General features: G+C 42.9%; 1 protein-coding gene across 2 annotated transcripts; it reads right to left on the bottom strand.

The window, feature by feature from the left end:
• Positions 1-1,180: 1,180 nt before the first annotated feature.
• Positions 1,181-27,311, bottom strand: TPMT (thiopurine S-methyltransferase). Of its 2 annotated transcripts, XM_047102859.1 has the most exons (9): positions 27,244-27,311; positions 22,334-22,517; positions 20,777-20,869; positions 16,048-16,180; positions 11,816-11,868; positions 10,908-10,982; positions 4,628-4,713; positions 2,271-2,315; positions 1,181-1,646 (listed from the first exon to the last, which is right to left on the bottom strand). In XM_047102859.1, the coding sequence occupies exons 2-9, from the start codon at positions 22,471-22,473 to the stop codon at positions 1,534-1,536; spliced, it is 738 nt and encodes a 245-aa protein (XP_046958815.1). In that variant the 5' UTR covers positions 22,474-22,517; positions 27,244-27,311; the 3' UTR covers positions 1,181-1,533. The 2 variants fall into 2 exon arrangements, with proteins under 2 accessions (XP_046958815.1, XP_046958816.1); XM_047102860.1 differs by lacking the exons at positions 1,181-1,646; positions 2,271-2,315 and adding an exon at positions 4,225-4,403.
• Between the last annotated feature and the right edge of the window lie 115 nt (positions 27,312-27,426).

The following is a 27,426-nucleotide window of genomic DNA, read 5'->3' on the forward strand; positions in this document are numbered from 1 at the left end:
GCATGAGCTGACCACTCCAAATCATTTAGGTATTAGGTTGTATGGTCAGGGAGGAAAGTCTGACTTAACAAAGTGCGGTTGCATATGAAAAACTGAGAGGCTGTGAATCATAATGAACAGCCAGGAATCCAGCCCTAAAGTACACTGTGTTCGTAAGAGTTATCATTTAAGTAAGATTAAATTAAGAGAAACAAAAAACTGCCAAACTCAGAGAAAAATCTTCTTAAATTTATTTTCACAGTTTGAGAAAAATGTCCTTTTCCATGTAAGTTGGCTTATTTAATAAATTTTAAAATATGCTTAATTTTTTTTTATTAAAAAAAGTTTTTTTTTTTTAACGTTTATTTATTTTTGAGACAGAGAGAGACAGAGCATGAACGGGGGAGGGGCAGAGAGAGAGGGAGACACAGAATCGGAGGCAGGCTCCAGGCTCTGAGCGGTCAGCACAGAGCCCGACGCGGGGCTCGAACTCACGGACCGCGAGATCATGACCTGAGCCGGTCGGACGCTTAACCGACTGAGCCACCCAGGCACCCCAAAATATGCTTAATTTTCTTTAAATGTTTATTTATTTTTGACAGAGAGAGAGAGCACGAGTTGGGGAGGGGCAGAGAGAGAGCGAGACACAGAATCTGAAGGAGGCTCCAGGCTCCTATGTGGCAACACAGAGTCCGACACGGGGCTCAAACCCACAGACTACAAGATCATGACCTGGGCCAAGTCGGACATTCAACCGACAGCCACCCAGGCACCCCATAAACTATGCTTCTTGATTCTGTTATATATATAAAATTGTAGAAGGAGAAAAAAAATGTGAAAAGGGCTGCTAGGATTGAGGATAATATGAGGGCTTCCAGTAAAGCTACATTTCATAGAATTTCTTGGGCCACTATCTTTTACCTTGAACCCCATTAAAGTGTCACATGGCCTCAATGGTTCTAAATTTTCATAAAGAGGGTCAATTTTTAGAAAACTCTGGAAATAATTCAATTGCTCTAAAATAATCTATATATCCTTATTCTATTTAAGCTAACATGCATTGCATTTATTTAAAAATTACTTGTTATTTTTAATTTTATGTTTATAGAATTATTTTTTAATTTTAATTAATTTATTTTTTTAAAGATTTTATTTTTAAGTAATCTCCACGCCCAACGTGGGGCTCAAATTTACAACCCCAAGATCAAGAGTCGTGTGCTCCACTGACTGAGCAGCAGGTACCCCTTTAAAACTTCTAATTTTTAAAATTATATAAGACATGCCGATTGTAAAAAATTCTTGTAATATCTAAGCAAAACAGGTATATTCTTTCACCATCCCATCACACTCTCCTGTATAGCTACTTGACCAGCTTATTTATATGACTTTTTTCTATAAAGTTATACATATTTCTGAGCATATGTATAAGTTATACATATTTCTGTGATTTGTGAACAACTTTTTCTCAAGAGTCATCCAGTATATTTTCGTGCCTTAGCATAACTATCAATTGCCCAAAAACATGTTGATATTACTTGTTTTTACTGGTCTCATTTACTTTTCCGTAAGTAGATACAACTTTTCAACAATGTAGTCAATTCCCCAACTTTTATGTCGTTCTTCAAAAACATCAACCTTCTCAAGGCAATGAATGTTGCATGTTGAACCTGAAACAAGAAAGGGGAATGAGTTTCTAAGTTGATGAAGAATGCGATAGGGAATCTTCTAAAAACACATCAAATGATTTAAAAGAAGTACTGAAGATGTTTCTTTGCCTTTGAATGACAATGGGGAAATGCTAAGAGCAAACTCTGGACTCTGAATCACCATCACTACTTACAACTCCTAAGACCTAAACTAAACATACCATCTCTCTGAAAGAATTCGATGCCTTTAACATAACACGCCGCTTAGCTAAAAAGGCATATCACAGAGATCTGTCCCTTTTCTAGGATAAAATAGTCTTCAATAAAATGGTTTGACTTTGATTTTATACACTTCTAGACACTAATTTGGGGAGCCTGGGTGGCTCAGTGGGTGAAGCGTCTGACTCTTAATTTTGGCTCAGGTCATGATCACACAGTTGTGAGATGGAGCCCCACATCGGGCTCTGTGCTGACGACCCAGAGCCTGCTTGGGATTCTCTCTTTGCCTGTTGCTCTCTGCCCCTCCCTCTGCTCGCATGCTCTCACAAAATAAATAAATAAATAAATATTTAAAAAATTGCTAGACACTAATAGTTACCAGGTCAAAACAGAGAATTGATTTTATTTAAAATATAAGTAACTTACCAAACAAGTTTTTAATTTCAGCATCTGGAACATAAAACGGTGGGCCTAGGTGAAAGAGAAACATGGTGAAGAATAATTTCCATAGATCTAATTCTAAAGAGAAATTCTCAGGGCCCGCTTCTCAGTCTGCTTCCAGTGACCTAGGTACACTCATTCTATACACAACATAATTTCCCCTACATATTAACACCCAGTGCTCATCACTACGATTGTACTCCTTACTCCCTACCACCAATTAAACCCATTCCCCCACCTACCCCCCATCCAACAACCCTCAGTTTGTTCTCTATAGTTAAGAGTCTGTTTCCTGGCTTGCCTCTCTCTTTTTTTCCCCCATATGTTCATCTGTTTTGTTTCTTAAATTCATATATAAGTGAAATCATATGGTATTTATCTTTCTCTTACTGACTTATTTCACTTAGCATAATACTCTCTGGCTCCATCCATGTTGATGCAAATGGCAAGATTTCATTCTTTTTCACAGCTGATTAATATTCCATGTGTGTGTGCATATTCCACATCTTCTTTATCCATTCATTAGTCAATGAACATTTGGGCTATTTCTGTAATTTGGCTGTTGTTGATAATGCTGCTATAAACAACACCGTGCACGTATCCCTTCGAATCTGTATTTTTGTATCCTTTGGGTAAATACCTAGTTGTGCAATTGCTGGATGACAGGGCTATTTTTAGTTTTTTAAGGAACCTCCATACTCTTTTCCAGAGTGGCTGCACCACTCTCATCAACAGCGCAAGAGGGTTCCCCTTCCTCTGCATCCTCGCTGACACCGGTTGTTTCTTTTTATTAATTTTAGCCATTTCTGACAGGTGTGAGGCGATATCGCATCGTGGTTTTGACTTGTATTTCTCTGATGAAGAGTGATGTTGAGCACCTTTTCATGTGTCTGTTGGCCATCTGGATGTCTTTGGCAAAGTGTCTATTCATGTCTTCTGCCCATTTCTTAATTGGATTTACGTATTTTGGGTATTAAGTTGTATCAGTTCTTTATTTTGTATACTAACGTTTTATCCAGTAGGTCATTTGCAAATATTTTCTCCCATTCCATAAGCCGCCTTTTGGTTTTGTTGATTGTTTCCTTCTCTGTGGTCCAGTTTCATTCTTTTGCATCCTGTCGTCCAGTTTTCGGGAATTGAGAACTTTTAAATCAGAATGAAGCTGATGAACAAATTCCTTAGTGTTTCCTTCATCTTCTGAGTATTGATTTTCCTTGACTCCAACACTCACTCACACTGTACACATCCCTTCCACTTTGCTGCAGGCCATTTACTTTTAAGGAAATTGAGCTGCTGCCCCTTTCTGAGGTGTTGTGAGTCCCACCCTCAGATAGAGCCTGTGGTGTTCTGTGCCCAGAGGCCTGGCCTTAAGCCTCCTATTCAGGAATGGAATTTAAATCAGATTAGTAGCGCTGAGGTCTGTCTCCAATAATTTCTATTTCTATCTGATTGCTCCAGACTTAATTATGGACCCTAGGTCTCATTTTTTATATTATTATTATTATTTTACATTTATTTATTTTTGAGAGACAGAGCACAAGTGGGGGAGGGGCAGAGAGAGAATGAGACACAGAATCCGAAGCAGGTTCCAGGCTCTGAGCTGTCAGCACAGAGGCCGATGCGGGGCTCGAGCTCACAAACCATGAGATCATGACCTGAGCCAAAGTCGGATGCTTAACTGACTGAGCCCCCCAGGCGCCCCCCAGGTCTCATTTTTTAAATGAGGTTTTAAGATCTGATTTACTCAAATAGAAAAGAAGACTAGCATATGTAAATATTTATAAAACGTCACACTTAAAACATCACTTTTCTAAGTTTAAAACAAAGATTGTTATTCAAGAATGCAATAAGTTATAAAATTTTAGAAATTAAAAAAAATAGTTTAGAGATTTTTCTGCACACCTCCGGCCCTCCCCCCCTCCCCCCCCCCAGTATCCTCATCCTGCCCATCTTCCTGTGAGGATGCGTCTGGGCCCCTAACCCATCCCTACCACGAGGGATGACCCACATATGCTCTACCCAAAGCAGGGCAACCAGTCTCTCTTCCTTCTACTCCAGAGCTCATGAGATTTCTTTTACATTAGGGCCATCCGTTCCTCCTCTCCTCTACAGTCTGAGCTGTGAATGGCAAACAAAATGGAATATGAGCGAGAAAACTTGTGGGAAGTGGAAAAAAACATTTACTGTTTCCATTAGCCCAAAGCAGACTTTTCTTCATGTATAAAAGACAGTATTCTTCCTGTGATCTAAATCAGGAGCACATAATGCTATCCATGTCATAGAATTAAATCAGGAAAAGAGGCAACATCTTTGAAAAAAAGAAAAACAACAAAAAACTTTACCTGGATGTTTAGTGGGATCATAAGAAAGAACAGCCAAGAGGTAGCGAAACCCTTTCCTCGTTAGGGACAGCATTATGTCTGTATAGCTAAAAAGAACACAGCAGAGTAAGGTGTTACATTTCTCTTGGTTTTTTTTCAAGTTTATTTATTTATTTTGAGAGAGAGAGAGAGAGAGAATGAATCAGCAGGCGAGAGGCAGAGAGAGAGAGAGGGAGAGAGAATCCCAAGCAGGCTCTGAACTGTCAGCATAGAGCCCAATGCGGGGCTCGATCCCATGAACCACAAGATCACGACCTGAGCCAAAATCAAGAGTCAGACACTCAACTGACTGAGCCACATTTCTCTACAAAGGCAAAGCCTGCAGGCGGGTGAGAGGCAGGGAGAGAAATCAGGTTCACTTTCACCTACATTACTGAGTTAAATTCTTGTAAGGACTATCTGCAGTCGATTCGCATTCTGAATGTCAGAAACCGGGTCTGCAAATTACGTCACCCACCTAAGCTGGGAAACAGTGAAGCTAGGAATCAAAAGGAGGTCGGCTTCCAGGGCTCACCCGATCAGAAGATGTCACATAGAAGTGAGCAGAGGCTCTTTCTGGCCTGATGGGGTACTCGGAGGCCTGTCGACTTGGAACACATACTACGGAAGCACTGTCAGCACTGGGAGGCAGGGCCTCCCAGACCAGCTGGGTGTCAGTCACCTGAGCACTTGCTGAAAGAAAGGATGCTTGCACTCCATCCTCGGAGCCTGATCCAGTAGGGGTGGGCTAGTGGGGGCCGGGAAAGCTGTAGTTTAACAATATTCCAGGTGACTGGGTCCTCTCCAGGGGCATATATGTAAGACTGTGTACAAGACAAGACAATCCCTTTCCTCTACTGAGTTGGAGAGGGACAAGACTCACAAAGAGGCAAAAATTCAAGGGAGGGTGAAATCAGAGCCCTGCAGGTACAGCACGAATGATAGGTGCTATGGGCACAGTCCTTGCCATACGTGTCCCGCCCGGGGAGCAGGGGATGCCACTACCCAGCCGCGTCTGGTCGGTTCAGAAAGGGGGCCTGACTTGGACGGGCCCCATCGGCAGAGTGACCCCAGTAGAGCATGCTGAGTTGGGCCATCATGTGACTGCACTGGGGACCGGAATCGAGACACCCAAAAAGGAGGTGCTGGTTAGCTGTCATCATTGTACGGAAAGCTGGAGCTTTGGGGGGCTGTACTGGGGTGCTGGTGGTTGTGGGAAGTCAGACACGTGGGAGCAGAAATGGAGGAAGCAGAGGAAGCTGAGGTCAGGTTAGGAGCACAGAGGAGACGGGCACAGGGAGGTAGAGACACTGTGAGGGACAGGCAGGCAGAGACAGACTGTGCAGCTCTGAGAGAGGCCCCCTGACTCTTGGTACAGCGGTTTCTACTGGGCTTGGATATACTGTAATCCCTGTGCACAGTTCTGGGAGTATCTGGGGAGGGGATCAGCATGGGGATTAGGAGCATGCACTTTGCCAGGTGTGTGAGCATGAAGCCCAGTTCCTGCACTTAGTGGCTAGGAAGGCTTGACAAGCTCTCAATCTCCCTATGCCTCAGTTTTGTCCTCAGTAAAATGGGGATAAGACTAGTAACTGACTCAGGGTTTTCCGAGTAGTCAGTGAGTTTATACACATGAAATGCTTGGAACATTGCCTGGGGTGTGGTAAGCACCCAGGTTAGCTTCTGTTATTCTCTTTAGTAGACTCCCCCAGTTAGGGCTGGCTTGAGTGGGTTGTATGTCCTTGTAAGAGAAAGCATGGGACCAAAGCAAACTTTTTTCTTTTAAAATTTTTTAAGGTTTTTATTTATTTTTGAGACAGAGAGAGAGAGAGAGAGAGAGAGAGAAAGAGAGAAAGAGAGAGAGAGAAAGCGAGCAGGGCAGAGAGAGGGAGACACAGAATCCGAAGCAGGCTCCAGGCTCCTAGCTGTCAGCACAGAGCCTGACATGGGGCTCAAACTCACAAACTGAGATCATGACCTGAGCCCAAGTCGGACACTTAACTGAGCCACCCATGTGCCCCACTAACAGATCTTTACTTAACTTTCTGATTCTTGGTCTTAAGAAGGAAGACTTAACTTGTCATCCCCAAGAAGGGGATCAGTCAGACTGGTTTGGCAGGGTTTCTTAGGACTGACATACTTCATTCCTTTTGGAATGTGGACTTTCTCGGCCACTTTCAAGAAATTCAGAAAAATGAGAGAGAGGTACACCCCGCTGATTCATGTTAGGCAGGAGACCTGGGAGCAGCCAACATCTCAGGACTTGCCTGTATGCGGTCAAAGCAGAAAGATGCCCAGTGTTAATGACAAGAATGCGATAAGGTATTAACATGTTAAGTACCAGGACCAAGATAAAGAAAAAGATCTTTCTTTTGGCTTAAAGTAAGTTGTTATTCTGGTAAGAGAGGCCAACATGTTCTCAGGTGTACTTGGAGCTGTGATCTCTCTCTCTCTCTCTCTCTCTCTCTCTCTCTCTCTCACACACACACACACACACACACACACACACACACACGGCTGGGCTTGAGGAAAGACAGCAGGGGAATCAGGGAACCCAAGCTAGGACTGGATTCCCTACTCAAGACTTCTAGATGGGGATCTCACTACTCTTTATTAACCATGAAATAACAGTCCAGAGGCCACTTAGATGGTCTTTATATCTAGCACAGAGGAGGTGATAGTGGCTGGTAGGAAACAGTGTATTTTCTTTGCTCTGCATCTAGTTTGCTTTCATTTGTTTATCTTACAAGTATTTATTAAGCTCTGACTATGTGCTAAATATATACTCTGCCAGCCAGCGGGAAAATAACACAATGTGCATCATCTGTGCCCTCATAGTGAGCTCTGTGACTCCCAGTTCGCTCCCCACTGCCTTATGGATTTTAACCACACAAACCAAAGCCCCGAGAAGGACTAACCTCAGAGAGGATGAACATCCTCAGGGCATAGGAAACACCTACAAAGGCAGATGCTTAGCAGAATCGGGGTCAGTATACATATGTGGTGTATTATAAACAAAGAGGCTTCATGTGGTACTTTAAGTTGATAAAGCACACTGATGTCCCACAAGAAATGCAATGCAAACACTGGAATGAGATGCAGATGTTTGAGAGAAAGAACAGAGCTAGGAATATAAAAACGGTGAGGGCAAATACCATGTATGATTTTTTCCGTGATTTCCCTATATATATTTAGAACACAGTAGGAACTCTGCGCATTTGTTGAATAACTGAATGACAGTAAAAGAACTGATGTGCTTAGTAAAGACCAAGGGTAAGAGATAGGCAGCCACAAGCAAATGCTAACGATGGTCCCTTAGGGAATGACAACTTTTAGGTACATGAGGAAGGGGAAGGTTCCAGAAAAGAGGTGAAGGAGAAGGAGTGGCAAAGAAAGAGAGAGAACAGAAGCGAGAATTATCGCCTAATGGGGCGCCTGGGTGGCTCAATTGGTTCATGCCATGATTTCGCAGTGCGTGAGTTCAAACCCTGCATCGGGCTCTGTGCTGACAGTTCAGAGCCTCAAGCCTGCTTCAGATTCTGTGTTTCCCTCTCTCTCTGCCCCTCCCTCAGTCATGCTCTGTCTCTGTAAATAAACATTATCACTGAAGGAAAATATATATTAAGAAAATGTGGCATGGTGGGGGGGCTGGCTGGCTCAGTCAGTGGAGCATGTGACTCTTGATCTCGAGATTGTGAGTTTGAACCCCATGATGGGTATAGAGATTACTTGAAAATAAAATCTTTGCAGTTACGTGGATGGAACTGGAGGGTATTATGCTAAGTGAAATTAGTCAGAGAAAGACAAATATCATATGACCTCACTCATATGAGGACTTTAAGAGACAAAACAGAGGCACATAAGGGAAGGGAAGCAAAAATAATATAAAAACAGGGAGGGGGACAAAACCTCACAGGCTCTTAACTATGGAGAACAAACAGAGGACTACTGGAGGAGGTGTGGGAGGGGGGTGGGCTAAATGGGTAAGGGGCAGTAAGGAATCTACTCCTGAAATCATTGTTGCACAATATGCTAACTAATTTGGATGTAAATTAAAAAAAAAATTAATAAAAAAATAAATAATTAAAAAAAAAAAGAAAACGTGGCATGGTCTACTTAAAGAAGATTAGGTTTGGGGCGCCTGGGTGGCTCAGTCAGTTAAACGTCCGACTTCGGCTCAGGTCATGATCTCACGGTCCGTGAGTTCGAGCCCAGCGTCGGGCTCTGTGCTGACCACTCAGAGCCTGGAGCCTGTTTCGGATTCTGTGTCTCCCTCTCTCTCTGACTCTCCGCTGCTCATGCTCTGTCTCTCTCTGTCTCAAAAATAAATAAACGTTAAAAAAAAATTAAAAAAAAAAAAAAAGAAGATTAGGTTTGGCAATAAGCCTTACTCCTGAAACAATTTCTTTAAAATAAATTATTTTGGGGTGCCTGGGTGGCTCAGTCGGTTAAGTGTCTGACTTCGGCTCAGGTCATGATCTCACGGTCCGTGAGTTCGAGCCCAGCGTCGGGCTCTGTGCTGACAGCTCAGAGGCTGGAGCCTGTTTCAGATTCTGTGTCTCCCTCTCTCTGACCCTCCCCCGTTCATGCTCTGTCTCTCTCTGTCTCAAAAATAAATAAACGTTAAAAAAATTTTTTATTTTTTTTATTTTTTATTTTAAAAAAAAATTTTTTTTTTCAACGTTTATTTATTTTTGGGACAGAGAGAGACAGAGCATGAACGGGGGAGGGGCAGAGAGAGAGGGAGACACAGAATCGGAAACAGGCTCCAGGCTCTGAGCCATCCGCCCAGAGCCTGACGCGGGGCTCGAACTCACGGACCGCGAGTTCGTGACCTGGCTGAAGTCGGACGCTTAACCGACTGCGCCACCCAGGCGCCCCAAAAAAAATTTTTTTAATAAATTATTTTATTTCACTGATGTGCATGCAATCCTAGTCTGCCTCTAGGGGCACCTGGGGGGCTCAGTCGGTTGGGTGTTCGACTCTTGATTTCAGCTAGGGTTGTGATCTCACGGCTCCTGGTACCCAGCCCTGGCACGGGGCTTCCTGTTGACAGAGCCTGCTTGGGATTTTCTCTCTCCTTCTCTCTCTGCCCCTCTTCTCTTTACGCTCTGTCTCTCTCAAAATAAATAAACTTAAAAAAAAAAAAAAAGAGTCTGCCTCTATAGGACTAAATAATTCAACATTTATATGCTATCTCCAAGTAAGCATGTGAATGATATTTGAATTGGAAAGTACATGGGAGAGGCCATTACATAGTGTGCTTTCTCATATTTTATTTTCTAATAAGACGAGGTGCGATAAGAATGGTCAATAACAAAATCTCTGACATAATAGCAGCTAATATTTAGCAGTTATGGAGAGCAGACAGGCACTTCCCACATATGTCTTTCCTTTTAATCCCTACAAGCACCCTTGCAGATAGAATAACGTAGGGATCACGAGTGTGGGCTTTGACCAAACTCCCTCGGTCAGAATTTCAATTCTGTTGTGTTTTAGCTGCCTAACTTTGCCCAAGCAACTTAATCTCTTTGTTTGTTTTTTTTAATTTTTTGTAATGTTTATTTTTTCCATTTTTGAGAGAGAGAGGGAGAGAGAGAGCGAGAGCGAGCAAGCGAGCATGAGTGGGGGAGGGGCAGAGAGAGGGAGACACAGAATCCGAAGCAGGCTCCGGGCTCCGAGCTGTCAGCACAGAGCCTGATGTGGGGTTTGAACCCACAAACTGTGAGATCATGACCTGAGCTGAAGTCAGTTGCTTAACCGACGGAGCCACCCAGGCGCCCCAAGCAAGTTAATCTCTTTGACCATAATCTCATCTGTAAAATGGGAATAATGGTAGCATATACCCCACAGGGTTGTTTGGTAGATTCCAAGTGTTGATAGAACATTTCCAGCAATGGCTGGCGCAGCAAGTGCCAGACAGCGGCCACCTGGTGATGTCAGTGGAGGCGGACGGGGTGGTGTCAGCAGGTGAGCTGCTGTTGTGCAGAGTAAACTGAAACCTGGTGAAGGTGAGTCCTTTGATCAAGGCAACACAGCTCAGAAGGGACGGTGCCACAAGCCTTGTCCCAGGTCTGCATGGCCAAATCCTACCCTTTCACACAAAGGGGGTTTTGGACGTAGGTCTTCTGATGCCGGACACAGTAAGCTATTTCAAAATAGTAAAAGTCTAATTTTCTGGAGCTCAGAAAAAGTACAGCGTATTAAATTAAGAAGGCCAAAAAGGAAACGCCAACATAATTAAAGAAACCAAATTACTAACCATTTACGATCGCCTGGGTTAACAGCAACTAATGCTCCTCTATCCCAGATCCTGTCGAATTTGCCAATGTTCACTCTGTCAGGAAGAAAAAGAAAGAATACAACAGCTTAAATAAGAAAAATCAAATCTTGAACAAGATGAACAGCGCCCCCCGTGGTGCATGCTGGTATTTCGCCGGCTGTTAAGGATCTCCTGTCTGCTTTTTCAGAGCCTCCAGGGACGTGTTGATGCGGGTATGGGGAGCTCCTTCCAGTCGTAGGGGCCGGCGGCAGGAGCCTCCCCCTTCCACTCTGACCTGGGAGCACGAAGGAGGCCCCAAGAACTATGTGTGACAACAAATATCCGGGACTTTCCGGAGATGGGATGTCACCACCTTCTGCACTTCGAAATTCCTTTCTGTTACAGACCAGGTGTGAAGCGGAGACATTGTCTTGCTCTCCCTTCCTTTTCCCCTACCTGCCTAGAGTTGTAAGACTGTTTTCTATGTTCTGGAAGCTATCCAGGGACAAAGATGATCAAGTGTGCAGACACGTAGGCTGTAGCAAAAAGAACGGCAGAGCACAGATTCAAATCAATGCTACCGCAAGTAAACGGGAGGAATACAAAGACCTTCCCTCACCCAGTGCTGCCTGGCAAGCACTCAAGTTACTAAAGGTGCAGAGGTGCTGGGGCGCCTGGGTGGCTCAGTGGGTTGAGCGTCTGACTTTGGCTCGGGTCATGATCTCACGGTTCACGAGTTCAAGCCCCGCATCAGGCTCTGTGCTGACAGCTCGGAGCCTGGAGTGTGTGCTTCAGATTCTGTGTCTCCCTCTCTCTCTGACCCTCCCCTGTTCATGCTCTCCCAAAAGTAAATAAACATTAAAAAAGAAATTTAGAAAAAAAAGTGCAGAGGTGGTATTCGGCCCTACCTGGGAAGATCAAAAAGGTTGCAACAGTACAGTGAAATGTTCCCTGAAGAACTCTGTAATGAAAGTCAAGGAAAAAAAAATCGGTTTAGTTAGGATAACTGAATGGTGAAGGAAGACAAGAGGGGCAAAGTAAAAGTGGTAGGGAGAGACTATGTAGTTAAACAAGAATGTGGGGAGCCTGGGTGGCTCAGTCAGTTGGATGTCTGTCTGCCTTTGGCTTGGGTCATGATCTCACGGTTCCTGAGTATAAGCCCTATATCAGGCTCACTGCTGTCAGTATAGAGCCTGCTTCAGATCCGCTGTCCCCTTCTCTCTCTCTGCCCCTCCCCCACTCTCCCTCTCCCCCTTTCCCTCTGTCCCCCCCCCAAAAGTAAATAAACATTAAAAAAAAAACATGAAGAATGTGGGGCTCCTGGGTGGCTCCGTGAGTTAAGCATCCAACTCTTGATTTTGGCTCAGGTCATGATCTCAGGGTTTGTGGGATTGAACCCCTCATTGGGCTCTGCACTTATAGTGCAAAGCCTGCTTGGGACTCTCTCCCCCCCACCCTTCCCCTGCTTGTGCTCAAGCTCTCTCTCTCAATAAATAAATAAACATTAAAAAAATAAACATGAGGGGCGCCTGGGTGGCTCAGTTGGTTAAGTGACTGACTTCAGCTCAGGTCATGATCTCATAGCTCGTGAGTTCGAGCCCTGTGTTGGGCTCTGTGCCTACAGCTCAGAGCCTGGAACCTGCTTTGGATTCTGTGTCTCCCTCTCTCTCTGCCCCTCCCCCACTCACACTCTGTGTCTCTATCTCTCTCTCTCTCTCAGAAATAAACATTAAAAAATAATAAACATGAAGAATGGAATTGTACTGCAAATAATTTTTTTAATGGTGCTTTTGTTTTTTTTTAAAGACCTATATGGGTTCTTTTGGATCAACTCTAAGAGAAAAATCAGAGAGAAGTTAACCCTGAAGAATTAGTTAGCTATTATACTTTTCAGAGCTTGTTCAATCTAAACAGTATTTACTTTAGCAGACCCCTGATATTTTGACACTGGTAAAGATAAGTAAACAGGCCAACCAACTACCAGGCAGGCAGATAGAGAAAGGCCAGATTAAAAAAAAATTTTTTTAATGTTTATTTATTTTTGAGGGAGAGAGAGGGAGAGACAGAGTATGAGCAGGGGAGGGGCAGAGAGAGAGAGAGAGGGAGACACAGAATCCAAAGCAGGCTCCGGGCTCCGAGCTGCCAGCACAGAGCCCGACGCGGGGCTCGAACTTGCGGCCTGTGAGATCATGACCTGAGCCGAAGTTGGATGCTTCACTGACTGAGCCACCCAGGTGCCCAGGTCAGGTATTTTTAACATCATTTCATGCAAAGTGCAGTTGTGTGGACTGACCTCTCCTTCCTCGCCCTTCACCCTCACCCCCACCCCCCAGGCTTCTCACATCCCTGGACAGCGGAGTCCATATCACGTTACTCCCCTCTGGGCCACGCCCCCAGCCCGCTCCCCTGTAATGTTAGCAGAGACATCCAGACACCGTTTCAGAGGCTGCCTCTCATTGGCCTTTCCCCGGGGCTGTCAGGCAGCTCCCTGTTGTGTCTTCTGGGTTCTCACGTTCTCAGGCACACAACCAGAACAGAACAGGCCATCCTGTATTCAGTGTTTATACCCGCGCGGCTCTGCTCCACCAGCCTGTCCTCACTGCGGTCAGAGTCTGTGCCAAATTCACACCCGCTCTCTAGAACCCAGGATAGTTCTGTCCACAAGGTGCTCAGGCAATGAGCTGATGAATGAAAGAGAGCAAAACCAGGGGTCCACAGGCAACTGTCGGATTTTATTCTTAAATGACGCACCAACGGAGGCTTACAAATAGACAAGGGTCTCTAAAGACCAGTCTGGAAGCACCGTGGGGGGGCAACCCAGAGGGGTGGGCGTGTCAGCAGGGAGGACAGCCAGTGAGTCTCAACTTTGGGAAGCTTTGAATAGTACTGATCCCCAGCCCCACCCTTAGAGTTTCGGATTTAACTGAGCTGGGCTGAACCCTCAGATGGGGAATTTTGAAAGATCCACAGACCTTTGCAAATGTGCCCCCGGGGCTGAGAACCATTGTTTGCTCCAAGACTAGTCTCTGAACTGAGTAAACCCTGGGATTCTTAGATGATTTGAGAATGGGGGTGGGGGGCAGGGAGTGGGGAGGAAGCTGTAAAATGAAGTACTATCAAGCCTCCTACTAACCCACAATTAGTTTCAGATATTTAGAAAAGAGTATTTTGTGAGAGACTGAATGTACCAGTGGACAATGGCCAGACCATGTAGGACTAGAGAACTTGGACCCGTGACTTCTGTGGCCGCTAGCCTGGGAAACCAAAGCACAGCCTTCGCTGCGACGATGTGTCATTGGGTTCTAGGGGTGCCTGGGTGGCTCAGTCAGTTAAGTGTCTGACTCTTGATTTTGGCTCAGGTCGTGATCTCAGGGTCGTGGGATGGAGCCCTGTGTCAGGCTCTGTGCTGAAAGCACGGAGCCTGCTCGGGATTCTGTGTGTCTCTTTTTCTCCCTCAGCCCTTCCTTCCTTACATGCTTTCTCTCTCTCTCTAAAAAAGTAAAACAGGGGTGCCTGGGTGCCTCAGTTGCTTAAGCATCCGACTTCAGCTCAGGTCATGATCTTATGGTCCGTGGGTTCAAGCCCCACATCGGGCTCTGTACTGACAACTCAGAGCCTGGAGCCTGCTTCAGATTCTGTGTCTTCCTCTCTCTCTGCCCCTCCCCACTTGCACTCTGTCTCTCTCTCTCTCAAGAATAAACATTAAAAAATTGAAAAAAAAAAAAAAACAAAAAACAAAAAACAGCCTCACTCATTCCCATTTGGGTGGTCTTTTATTCCCACATTATTATCCCAAGCAGACGAAGCTGTCTACCTGGCTCACTGTGGTCAGAGGACGAAGACCACTCCCAAATCCGTCATTTCCAGCCCAAACGTCTCCCGGAGACATAGAGCCATTTGCCAGCTACACCTTCACCATCACACAGGCCTCTTAAACTCACTTTTTTAAAAAAAGTAATCTGTAACAACCCGGAGATTAAGAGTCGAACGTTCTACCAACTGAGCCAGGCAGGGGCCCCAAACTCATCATCCCGAGAGGAAAACTCATTTGCTCTGCCCTTTGAGCTTGTTTCTCGTTTATTCTCTGCCATCCATTCCAGTCATCTGGGCTGAAAGGGCAAACTCAGCTCCCCCCCGATTCCCACTCAGTTAATCTTAAATCCTGCCAGTGTAACATCCTAAACACTGCTTTGAGCCGCCTGTTCCTCTATATGCCCTGTGGCTTTCCCGGCGCCAGCCTTCAGGAGCTCTTCCCTGGCCCTCCGCACGCGGCCTCCCAGCTGGTCTCTCTGCCGGGAGGCCGCTTCCCTGACGCCACAAGGGTGGTTCGTCTCAAAAGAAAATCTGGCCGCATCAGGCTCCAACTTAAAACCCTTCCTGCACAGGATGAAGGACCAGCGTCACGGGGCATCTGAGAATGTGTACTAGACTGCCTGACCGTCACCACGCTTCAGCGAGCCCTGCGAGGCTGGGTTAGGGGACTCTCCTGTCTATTCCCTTTATACCCTGTGTCGTTACACTTAGCTCTGTGTGTGACAAACAGCTTCCTCTGTGTTTCTCTTCTCAGCTAACAGATTCTTTAGGGCAGGGACTATGCTTTGATCTCTTCAATGTCCTTTGCAGGGAGTGGCACAAGAAATTCTCAGGAATGCCTGTTTATAAATAAAACTAACAAACCCAAATCAAAATCATGATTATAGATGGGCTTTGACATCAGCTATTAAAAAAAAAATTTTTTTGTGTGTGTTTGTTTTCTTGAAAGAGAGAAACAGAGCACAAGCGGGGAGGGGCAGAGAGAGAGGGAGACACAGAATCCAAAGCAGGCTCCAGGCTCTGAGCTGTCAGCACAGAGCCTGATGTGGGGCTCAAACTCACAAACTGTGATGTCACGACCTGAGCCAAAGTTGGTCACTTAACCAACTGAGCCACCCAGGCACCCCAACATCAGCTCTTTAATACATTTGTGCACATCTAGCTATCACCTTTCAAGCCCTAGTTCTTTAAACGCTATAGTGTCCTGGTGAATCTGATAAAGTGGGGTCACGTGACATCTGTACAGTAACTTAACTTTCTCTAAGAGAAACCTTTTCCTGGGGGTGGGGCGGTATGGAAATACTTATTTACCAAAAACAAAATATACCTTGAATACTTTGGCTCCAGGAATTTCCATGATGGGCTCTTCCGAGTAAGAAAGATTCTGCTCTGTAAAAAATTCCCGAATCCCAAGCTCGCTGATTTCCACACCCACTACACAGTGTCCTCGGTCCGCAAACCTGCATGAAATCATGTTATTCACACTTAAAATTTTTATTTCGGATACATTACTAAATAAAAGAGCATACGCCAATAAACATTCAGTTCCCTTAATTTTAAGGGATTAGCACAAACTCAGGTTCACAGGGTTTCACAGAACTTGTAGGGAAGTGCATCTATGTATTCTCAAGCTTAGTGGTACCTGGAATTCTGAAAAATTGATTTACGTGACCTTAGGAAAAAATTAAAAATTTGAAAACCTATACCTTAAAACATGGGTCTGTCACAAATGGATCTGATTAGAAGAGTTTCTTATTTAAAAGCATTCTGTGGATTAGAAATGCTTTTTAATTTCTCTAAATTAGCCCTGTCCATTAAAACTTTCTGTGATGACAGAGGGGTCTGTACCTGTATTGTCCAAACCACTGGCCACTAAGCACATTGGCTACTGGGCATTGGAGATGTGGCTAGTGTGATTTAAATTCAAATCGTCACACGTGGCTAAGAGCCATGGTACTGGGCACAGGGCTCTATGACGTTAGCATCCATTTCTATAATCTTACAACTTCCATTTACTTACCATCAACACTATCCAGAAACGTATCGAATTGCCATATACAAATAACTAGTGTTTTCCTTCTAAGTTGTGTAATTACAGAATTCACAGCTGCGGGATCTTGACTCCGGGGGAAATAGCCCTAGTAGCACAAATATCTAGGCACAGTACTGATTCATGTCAAATTAAACAAACACATACAGTCAGTTCTGCTATAATGCAACATAGGCATCCCTAAAAATCACTGTGTAATGCAAAATTATGCAATAAAAATCGAAAGGCTTATGGGGAAAGTGGGGGTTGGGGCACAAATAAAAAAACTTTGTCACAGTGGAACATTATTCAGCCATTTGGCACGGAGCCTGCTTGGGATTCTCTCTCTGCCCTTCCCCTGCTCATGCTGTCTCTGCCTCTCTTAAAAATAAATAAATAAACTTAAAAAAAAAATGAAATCTTGCCATTTGTGACTACATGAATGGACCTTAAGGGCATTGTGTTAAATGAATTAAGTTTAACAGAGAAAAACAAATACAGTATGGCCTCACTTATATGTAGAATCTAAAAAAAAAAGAAAGAAAAAAAGGCTCATAGATTCAGGGAACAGACAGGTGGTTGCCAGAGGCAGGGGCAGAGTGTAGTCGAAATGAGTGAAAGGGTCAAAATTCCCAGTTAGAAAATAAGTAAGCCATGGGGATGTAATGCACAGCATGTTATACAGTATTATAGTTAATACCATACTGAATATTTGAAAGTTGCTGAAAGAGTGGATCTTAAAAGTCCTCATCACAAGAAAAAAAAATTCTCCCACTATGTATGGTGAGGGATGTTAACTACACTTATTGTGGAGATCATTTTGCAATATATACGAATATCAAATCATTATACACCTAAAACTAATGCCATGTTATATGTCAATCAGACCTTAATTTTTTTTTTTTTTTTTGGAAAGCGGTTACACATTTGCCATAACTTAACTCTGTGACTCTGGATTTTCTCAAAAATATACAGTGAAAATTTAGAAACAAACTGCATAAATAATACATAAGAAAAAAAACAATTCTCGTCAGTGCCACATTATTAAAAAGAAGACAAACAGAGGGTGCCTGGCCGTCTCAGTCAGTAGAGCATGTGACTCTTGACCGTGGGGTTGTGAGTTTGAGCCCCACGTTGGGTGTAGAGATTTCCTAAAAAATAAATAACATCTTACCAAAAAAGAGAAAAAAAGAAGAAAGACGGGAACCTGATAGAAACGGTGGCACAGTTTTACGCCTGTTATATGGTTACAAAATATATAAATACTAGCGTGTGGCAATGTGACATTGAGAAAGACCTGAAGCTTACTCTTAGAAGTGAATGTTGGAAGGGAAGCAACTTGTAAGTTATTGTGCACTGATAGAATGGGGGTGACTGGAAAGTTCTAACAACAGCTGTGGATAGGAGTGGCTCACAGCACACAGGTGAACTGAGGTGTCGGGGAACTGTGTGGGGTGTGTGCATGGGTGTGTTTTGTCCCTTCACACACAGCTGCCTGTAGTTTTCTGCTCTTCCTTCATGTTTCTTGTAGATGAAATTGCACGTAAGTGAAGGTGAAATTCACGTCACGCTCAAATCGTCCCCTGATTTATCAGTGGAGTTAGAGTGAAAACAGCATTTTTGAAACGAGGTATAGCAGAACGGATTGTACCTATCGTCCACACAAGACTACCACTTTCAATGAGGTCAGAGCGTGAACTGTTTTACAGCCCTAAAATAAACATATGAATAACTGGTCTTTCATATTTCCTCCTAAATTCATAAGTTAATATACAGGAAATATTTTATTTTATTATTTATTTATATATTAAACAATTGAAAAAAAAAGTTTTTTATTTCCTCCTAAATTCATAAGTTAACATACAGGGAATATTTTATTTTATTATTTATTTATATATTAAACAATTGAAAAAAAAAAAAGTTTTTTTACTTTTATTAAGTAGGTTCCATGACCAATGTGGGCTTGGACTCACCACCCTGAGATCAAGAGGTGCATGCTCTACTAACTGAGCCAGAGAATTCCCAGGTGTCTCCAGGGAATTTTTTTTTTTTTTTTAATTCTTCCTACAAAGTTATCCAAACTGGCTGTGAAGATTTTTATTTATATTTGACATATGGAAAACAAAATATAGCCTATTATAGACTGGCATAGGCTGGATTATATTGGAATATACCATCCTTAAAAAAACCTAAGAAAATGTCTTAAACATTTTATTTTAACACTTTTGGGCCTCGCCTCATAGTTATCTATTCACATCTGGTATCTGTACAGACCCTAATACACAAATTAGATACATAAATGAAAAATCTTCTAATATAATAACTTACAATTCTAACAGCTTAGTTGTGGTATTTTTTTTTTAATGTTTATTTATTTATTTTGGGGGGGTGTGTGCTAACACGAGTGGGGGGAGGGGCAGAGAGAGAAGAGGACGGAATCCCAAGCAGGCTCCACGCGGTCAGTGCAGAACCTCACATGGGGCTTGAACTCACAGATCGTGAGATCATGACCTGAGCCAAGATCAAGAGTCAGATGCTTAACTGACTGAGCCACCCAGGCGCCCCAGTTCTGGTATTTTTGTTACACATGACTTTGGATCCAAATATCTGACAATCACATTTAATTGTCTATTTACTCATTCCATTTCCTAATCTTGTCTCAAAACCTCTGCTAGTGCTAGATGGTTAGTACTTAACCACAGGGCAATAAGACCGTCTGTTTCTAGAGTTAATGCTTTTCTTGTAAGGAGTTTCCAAAGCAACTCTTCTGGTTTAGTGACTTGGTTAGGGATATGTCTAGTAATACAGTTTAAATATTCTCAATGTCATGGCCACACTAGAATCGTAAGCCATGTCAGCCATGTCACAGGTGCTCAGCTACTACAAGTTGAGCCTGTGGGTGTGCTGGCTGCAAGAACGCCACATCGGTACTTGAAAATCAGCTCCAAATGCATTCATGTTTTGTGGGTCAGCCACCTACATTTTTACAGGAAATGGAGCATCTTCAAGTCGCTAAATTTTTCATTTACTAATCTTTTTAATACTTTAAAATTTTCTTTCCTGCCTAATGATCAAAATTCTCAACATTCAAGGTTATAAATTTAAAAAAATTTTTTTTAAATGTTTATTTATTTTTGAGAGAGAGAGAGCAGAGTGTAAGCAGGGGAGGGGCAGAGAGAGAGGGAGACATAGAATCTGAAGTAGGCTCCAGGCTCTGAGCTGTCAGCGCAGAACCCGACCTGGGGCTCGAACCCACAAACCGTGAGACCGTGACCCGAGCTGAAGTCAGACACTCAACCGACTTAGCCACCCAGGCACCCCTCAAGGTAATAAATTAGTGGTACTTCTTAGCAGGTCTGTGCATGATTACCGCAACTGAGTCATATATAGAAGACGATTGCCAGGTTTGTGATTTTAGGATAATCTACAGTAATAGTGGCTTGCTAATTAAAGTGAATTCTCTCCACAGAGAATTACTTACAAGAAATACTTTCCTCATCAACAGTTTTGTAACAATGATTCTTGAAAACAATTGCCTATGTGCTTGTAGTGGGAGGGGAGAGCTGAGTTGAACCGTGGGCTACATGTTTTATTGCCCAAGAGTTGTAATTTGTTTTGAATTTTTCTGACCACCTCTAATCAAACTATCTAAAATTAACTCATCCAAATTCCTAAACCACCTACAAAAATGAAACTGCACAAAGATGTCGCAGACCTAAGAGTAAAGCCTAGCTGCCTGCATGCCTTGAGACCCCACCACTGGTTCCAAATTATAATTATATTTATAGGATTATAAATAAATGATAATTTTTCTTAGAAACCCAATAAAGAAAGGCCACACCTCTGTTTCTGCTGTGTCTTACTGAGAATATTATCTCTACGAACCCAGCAGTAATAATCTACCAAAAATAAAGGATCCCTGTATATTTCCTGAGAGTGGAGCTTTTAAACCTGTATCTTTTAAAATATTCACCTAAAGTATTTGTCATCATGTCAAGAAAGTGTGTTAATGCTCATCTGCTCTTACCATTTCATCTCAACTGCTTTTCCACAAAGAGGAAAAAATACTCTCAGAACATTCTCGCCTTTAAGGAAAGTATCCAAATGTTTCTTTAATAATCTGGGGAGAAAAAAAAAGATTTGTTCTCTTTAGCCTAATGCACAGAGGAAAGGATTACAATCACATGATGCTAAGTACTTTTCATGCACTTTCTCACTTAATATCCCCTACAACTTTACAAAATAGATAACATTCATTATTACACTCTCCAGTTTACATAAGAAGAAAAAGAAGGTTAAATAACTTGCTTAGTCAACAGATAGTAAGTCATCTGACATCTGACTTAACCCTGGAACTTTCCTCATTTGTAATTAAAAGTTATTTTTCTTGGTTGATAGGTTTTTTTTTTTTTTTAAATTTTTTTTTTCAACGTTTATTTATTTTTGGGACAGAGAGAGACAGAGCATGAACAGGGGAGGGGCAGAGAGAGAGGGAGACACAGAATCGGAAACAGGCTCCAGGCTCTGAGCCATCAGCCCAGAGCCCGACACGGGGCTCGAACTCACGGACCTGGCTGAAGTCGGACGCTTAACCGACTGCGCCACCCAGGCGCCCCTTGGTTGATAGGTTTTAAAAATTCTTTATTAATTCCCCAATGTATGCATGTGTGTGTGTGTGTGTGTGTGTGAGTGAGAGAGTGAGAGAGAGAGAGAGAGAAAGAGAGAGAGAGAGAGAGAGAGAGATGGGGAGCCGCTGGACCCACTGAATTTTCAACATTCATTTTATGAGAAGCTATCTAAATGTGTACTCACATCTTAGACTCTGGAAAGTTTAATTCTGTAGTTAATTCCCTCTGTAGAGATGTGGCTCTTCTAAGGCCACCCACATGACAAAGATAACCCATATAATGGCTCTGGGAAGATGCCCCAACTACCACTCAGTGGGCAAATACAGTGATAGTGATGATGATGATGATGTCGTCATCCCCTGGGAAGTAAGAGTAGCTGCCTAGAACAAGTCTGACCACTTTACTTAGCACTGGCCCATGATACATTGCTACTGCTTCAAAGCTTACCACTACTAACACACCACTACTAACACATTGCTCAGCATCCTATTTCATGTATTAATTTTTCTCAGCTTCTTTTCCTACATACAGGAAGAAAAAGTATTATATAGATAACACTTTACATTTGAACACACGCTATTGGAAAGCAAAGTCAGAACATCGCCACCTTTCAGTATAAAGAGATACACGCATTAATGTGGGCATCTGCCATATATATAAATGTGTATGACCAACATGCGGATGCTACAGGGGCTTAAAACAAGACATATTTCATAAATCTCAGATGCCTTCAATTGTAAGACACCATTATCTATACCCCCTGGGAAGAGCTAACATTGCTGATAAACCTAAGACATGCCAGAGATGCGCTGTATTTCAGAGACGATAAAAGGTGAAAAACTAAAAACGTTCACTTTATAATCAGTCATATATTGTGTACCTATATTATTATTTCTATTTCCAAAGTCAGTTTCTGATGGAGCATTTCTCTGTTATATATACCAAACATTTCTTACTGATGTCCTTGTTCTTGATGAAATCCAATTTTGCCGTCCACCCACTTTTCTCGCCATTCTTCCAGAGTTAGTACTCGGTTTTTCTGTACCTCGGTATCGGGGTACTCTTTAACATCAATTAAAGTGCTTGTATCATCCATAGTTTCATGCACACCTTTGCCTTACAAACAGATGCCTTAAATACCTGCAAGGAAAATATTCACAATGTTGTCATTTAAGGGCATCGCAATTCTATCGATAAATGAAATAAAAACCCATTATCCTTATTCTCTGTCTCTCTCTCTCTGCCCCTCCCCAACTCACAAGCACATGGCAGTGTTCTCTCTCTCAAAATAAACTTAAAAAAAGAAAACCTATTATCGTTAGCAATATGGCTTTTAAAAATATTTCAACATCCAAGGAAAAGCCATCCAAAAGATTACTTCTCAGTGAGCCTAATTGTAGAAGCATACCTCATATTGCTTATTAGGAAGGATCTTTAAATAAACTGACTTACATCTTTAAAAAAATGCTTATTTATTTTTGAGAGAGAGAGAGAGAGAGAGAGAGAGAGAGAGAGAGAGCATGCATGCAACCACACGCATGCAGGGGAGGGACAGAGGTAGAGAGAGAGAGAATCCCAAGTAGGCTCTGCACTGTCAGCACAGAGCCAGATGCAGGGCTCAAACCCACGAAACATGAGATCATGACCTAAACCCAAACTGGGAGCTGGATGCTTAATCGACTAAGCTACCCAGATGCCCCAATAGACATGGCCTATTTTTGATCAAACATTTGGAGTACACATTATTATGACCAGTTAAATACTATTCACAGCTGAACCACATAGTATTCTATGATTACTTTTCTGTACAACTTTTTATTTTCTAGTTAATAGCTGTCTTACTTTTTCATTTATATAAAATCCCTATGTACCTGTTACTAGTTCAACTCTAAGCTCTACCAATTGTCCCAATCTCCTATCAGTACACTCTCAATCTCTTATCAGATACTCTACCAATAGCATCATCTTGGAGGGGACTCTCTGGGAGCCTTCTGGCCTGGATGTTCCCTGTTCCCACTGCATAGCTAGCATTCTGGGATCACTCTTGTTCATCACCCTGAAGATCTCCTTCTCTTTTAATGATTCCCTTTCTTTTACTCTTTTTTTGGTTATTCACCCAAAAGGGTGAAGCACAACTTTCAACAGCTTTCTAAGAAAGGGTGCACAGGAGAAAAGGTTTTTGTGATTCTGCATGTACGACATGTCTTCATACTATTCCAGATCCTTGATGTATAGTTTTGCTGGGTATAGAATTCTTGGTTAGAAATCTTTTCCTCTCACAATTTTGAAAAAAGTAGTTCCATTGTCTTCTAGCTTCCAGGGGTATTGCTTAAGTTCAAAGACATTCTGATCCTGATATTTTCCAAAAGGTCAATGTTTTGCTCTCTCTCAAGGCTCTTCTTTGACCCTAGTTTTTCCCATTTCATAATTCTGTGCCTTCTTTTGAATCTGCTTTCAACAATTTGGCTGAGTTTTTTAATCTGGAAATGTCATATCCCTCAATGCTGGAAACATTCTTGAATTATTCAGATAATAATTTATGTCCCTCTTTTGTTTCTCTTTCTCTTTCTCAGACCTCTTTTATTTGGCCGTAGAGCCTCCTGACCTAGTATTGTAAATTTCTAGCATTTTTGTTCCCATTTTCCAGCTGTTCATCTTTTTGCTCTATTTTCTGAGAGACTGCCTTAATTTTTATCCTTCTACCTTTCTATTTAGTTTTTAAACAAAATTTTTTATTTGGTTTTTCTTTCCTATCAAGTCTTTAATTTTCAAGAGCTCATTTTTTGTTTCTGATGTTCTTTTTATATTAGTTATTTCATATATAGAATAGATGTAATATTTTCTCTTATTTATCTGCATAGTCTGCTGCTTATGAGTCACTTTTTCTGTTTTTTTTGTCTTCTGTCTTTCCAACTAGTGACTTTCCTTAAATGCCTAGCAATTCTTTTTATCTGCTCATATTTAAGAGCAGTACCAAAAAGCTGATTAGATGTTTAAGTATGTGGGTGGGTTCACTGACTGTAAGCTGCACCTTAAGGATGATGTGAGTGGATTTCATTTGGAAACCTAGATGTCACTATCTTTGTCTTCTTTTGACTGGGCAGACTTTTCATAGATGGATCTCTCAGTCCCTGTGATAAGGATCAAGTTCTTGGAAGCCATGGTTCTATACTCACATAAGAAAAGGACAGAAGTGAGAGGGCCCCAGCATTCAGTTTGCTTGTGTTCAATTAATCTCCATTCTCAATATGGCACTCAAATCCCCAACTGTGTATTTGTATCTCCCTAGTCCAGAGACTCCTTACCTTCTGCAGGGAATAAACTCCCCAAGTCTGCTGGTGTGGCAAGAGACAGACACCTTGTTGCAGGGAGTTGGTAAAGGGATCTGGGGATTTAGCCTTTTCTGAGCCAGAATTTCAAGTAATGCTCCTAGTTTCAACCACACCCTTCCACGTCCCAGAGGAACCTGGTGCTGCTAATTCCTGAGCATTTGGGGGATTCTATAATGCGAATGGGGTTGCTTATTGGCTTTCCCCAACACTGGTTTATAGCTTAGCTTTCTTGAGGGGTGCGTGGCTGGTTCAGCTGGTAGAACATGTGACTCTTGATCTTAGGGTCATGAGATCAAGGGTCATGAGTTCAAGCCCCATGTTGGGCATGGAGCTTACTTTAAAAAAAAAAAAAAAAAGAATTTAGCTTTCCTCAGTCTGCAGAATCCTTTACCACTTGTCCATCTGCAGTTTTATGGTTTTTTGTCTCACCTGTCCTCCCTACCCTATTGCTGTTTTGGTGGGGTTTTAGGAAGGCGCAAAATTAGATATGTGGGTTTGATATCCCATCTCTATTCCATAAGTTGGTGTTTTCAAATAATTTTTCTTGTAGTTTCTTTTTTTGCATGGGAAAAGGCACACAATGGAACTGGGGGGAAAAAAAGACACTTAAATATAACTGCAAGTCCCTCTGAACATATGAGAAAAATGCCTGTCCTTTCAATGTGAACGTTGTTATACTAAGGACAATAATTCTAACATTCTAACATAATTATTTGAACCATTAGTGAAACTATTTTAGTTTGGAGTATACTCACATGCTACTATTGGCGGGTTTAATTTAATGATTTATCAATGAGAATAGTAAACATTACATAAGAGCAGGTGTTTCTGGAAAAGTTCCCTTTACTGCAAAGTTTGGTTCTAGTGTGCTTAGGATTTAAGGAGAAGGCACCTCCCTTGCAACTGGGAACATAAATTCACTTCTCAGCCAACATTTGTTAACAAATGCTTTTGCAAGGTCCTGCTGATGTCAGGAGGTGACTTTCAGTTTTCTGAGAGGTCAGGGGAAGTATCTGATTACATTGGGTACAGAAAAGCAAAAAAGAGGAGCAGTGTTGCCATCTACATTTTCAGCAAGAAACTCTGGAACCTCAGCTTGAGCTCTTATAATGCAGTTCTCTATTTAAAACAAAAAGGAAACAGAATTTTATCATAAAACCAGGGCAATCTGGAATTGTACACTTCTATTCCTTTCACACAAACTTGAAACAAAAGTTAACATCATGTATATAACTTAACCACCTCTTATTTTTAGAGAAATAAAACGTTTCTTTTTATAACAAGATAAAAGTGTGAATTATAGGGTTGCCTGGGTGACTCAGTCAGTTAAGCATCCAGAGTCTTGATTTTGGGTCAGGTCTTGATCTCTCTGTCGTGAGAGCCCCTGGGGGGGGGCGGTCTGTGTGCTGGGTGTGGAGCCTGCTTAAGATTCTCTCCCTCTACCCCTCCCCCACGTGCCCAGGTACGCTCTCTCAAAAAATTTAAAAAAAAAAATTTTTTTTTAACGTTTATTTATTTTTGAGACAGAGACAGAGCATGAACCGGGGAGGGTCAGAGAGAGAGGGAGACCCAGAATCTGAAACAGGCTCCAGGCTCCGAGTGGTCAGCACAACGCCCGACGCGGGGCTCGAACTCATGGACCGCAAGATCATGACCTGAGCCGAAGTCGGCTGTTCAACCAACTGAGCCACCCAGGCGCCCCTCAAAAAATTTTTTTAAGAAAAGTGCAAATTATAACAGTCAGGAAAGGCAAAAGTCACAATTACTCCTGCCCATACACAGAAACAGATGTGCTAGTTTGGCCCCCAAGTCCTCCATGGGTGGACTCTCAAGTCTGGTTTCCTCTCTAACCTCTTCAAAAAAAAATGTTTCTACTTTCGATTTATTTTTATTTATCATTTTTACAGAGAGAGCTCGCATATGAGCAGGGGAGAGGGGGCAGAGGCGGAGAGAATCTTAAGCAGGCTCCAGGCTCCTGAGCCGGATGCCAGGTTTCATCTCACAACCCTGGGATCATGACCTGAGCGCTAATCAAAAGTGGGCCACTCAACCCACTGAACCACACGGGCGCCCCCTAGATTTATTTTTAAATGTTGCTAAGTTGAAGAATAACTTCTCTAAGGTGCAAAATTTCAAGAGTATGGCTCTTAAAACATGCATACAACTGTATAACAGCCTTGGAGCAAGACAAAATCTTTACGGCACCCCAGTTCCCACCCCCCTACCCCTACCCTCACCCCTGCCCTCGCCCCCAGAGCATCACTGACCATTAAACGAGTATTTCTCTTTTCTTAAAAACTACTAATAGAGGACGATGCTTTAGGGGCACTTTAAATCCTGGACTCAGAAAGGTCATTCACGGCGCGACCTCGTTATTCCCAGATCCCACTCTGCTTCCTGATCCCGTTTCAGGGCGTACATTGCTGGGCTGCCCACGGTCGTCAGGATGCCCCATTCCGGAATCCGACCACAGGCTCGCACCCAGCAAGGCTAGCCATTTCTCCCGCACCCTCTCCGCGCGCAACAGAGCCTACCTCGCGCGCAGCTCGCAGCCGGGACCCCGCGGCTGGCTCCCGCGCCGCCTCGTGCCCGAAGGGCCCGGACTCCGCGCCCCGCCCCCGGGCCCGCCCCCTCCCCGGAGTCCAGACCCCGCCCCCCGCCCCAGGCGCCCCGGCTTGCGCAGCGGCGGAAATGGCCAGGGCGGGGCCAGCGCCGCG

Source organism: Lynx rufus, unplaced genomic scaffold (assembly GCF_022079265.1).
Source record: "Lynx rufus isolate CCGP_SWC_20201006 ecotype Redwood Valley unplaced genomic scaffold, mLynRuf1.p SCAF_6, whole genome shotgun sequence".
Taxonomy (NCBI): Eukaryota; Metazoa; Chordata; class Mammalia; order Carnivora; family Felidae; genus Lynx; species Lynx rufus.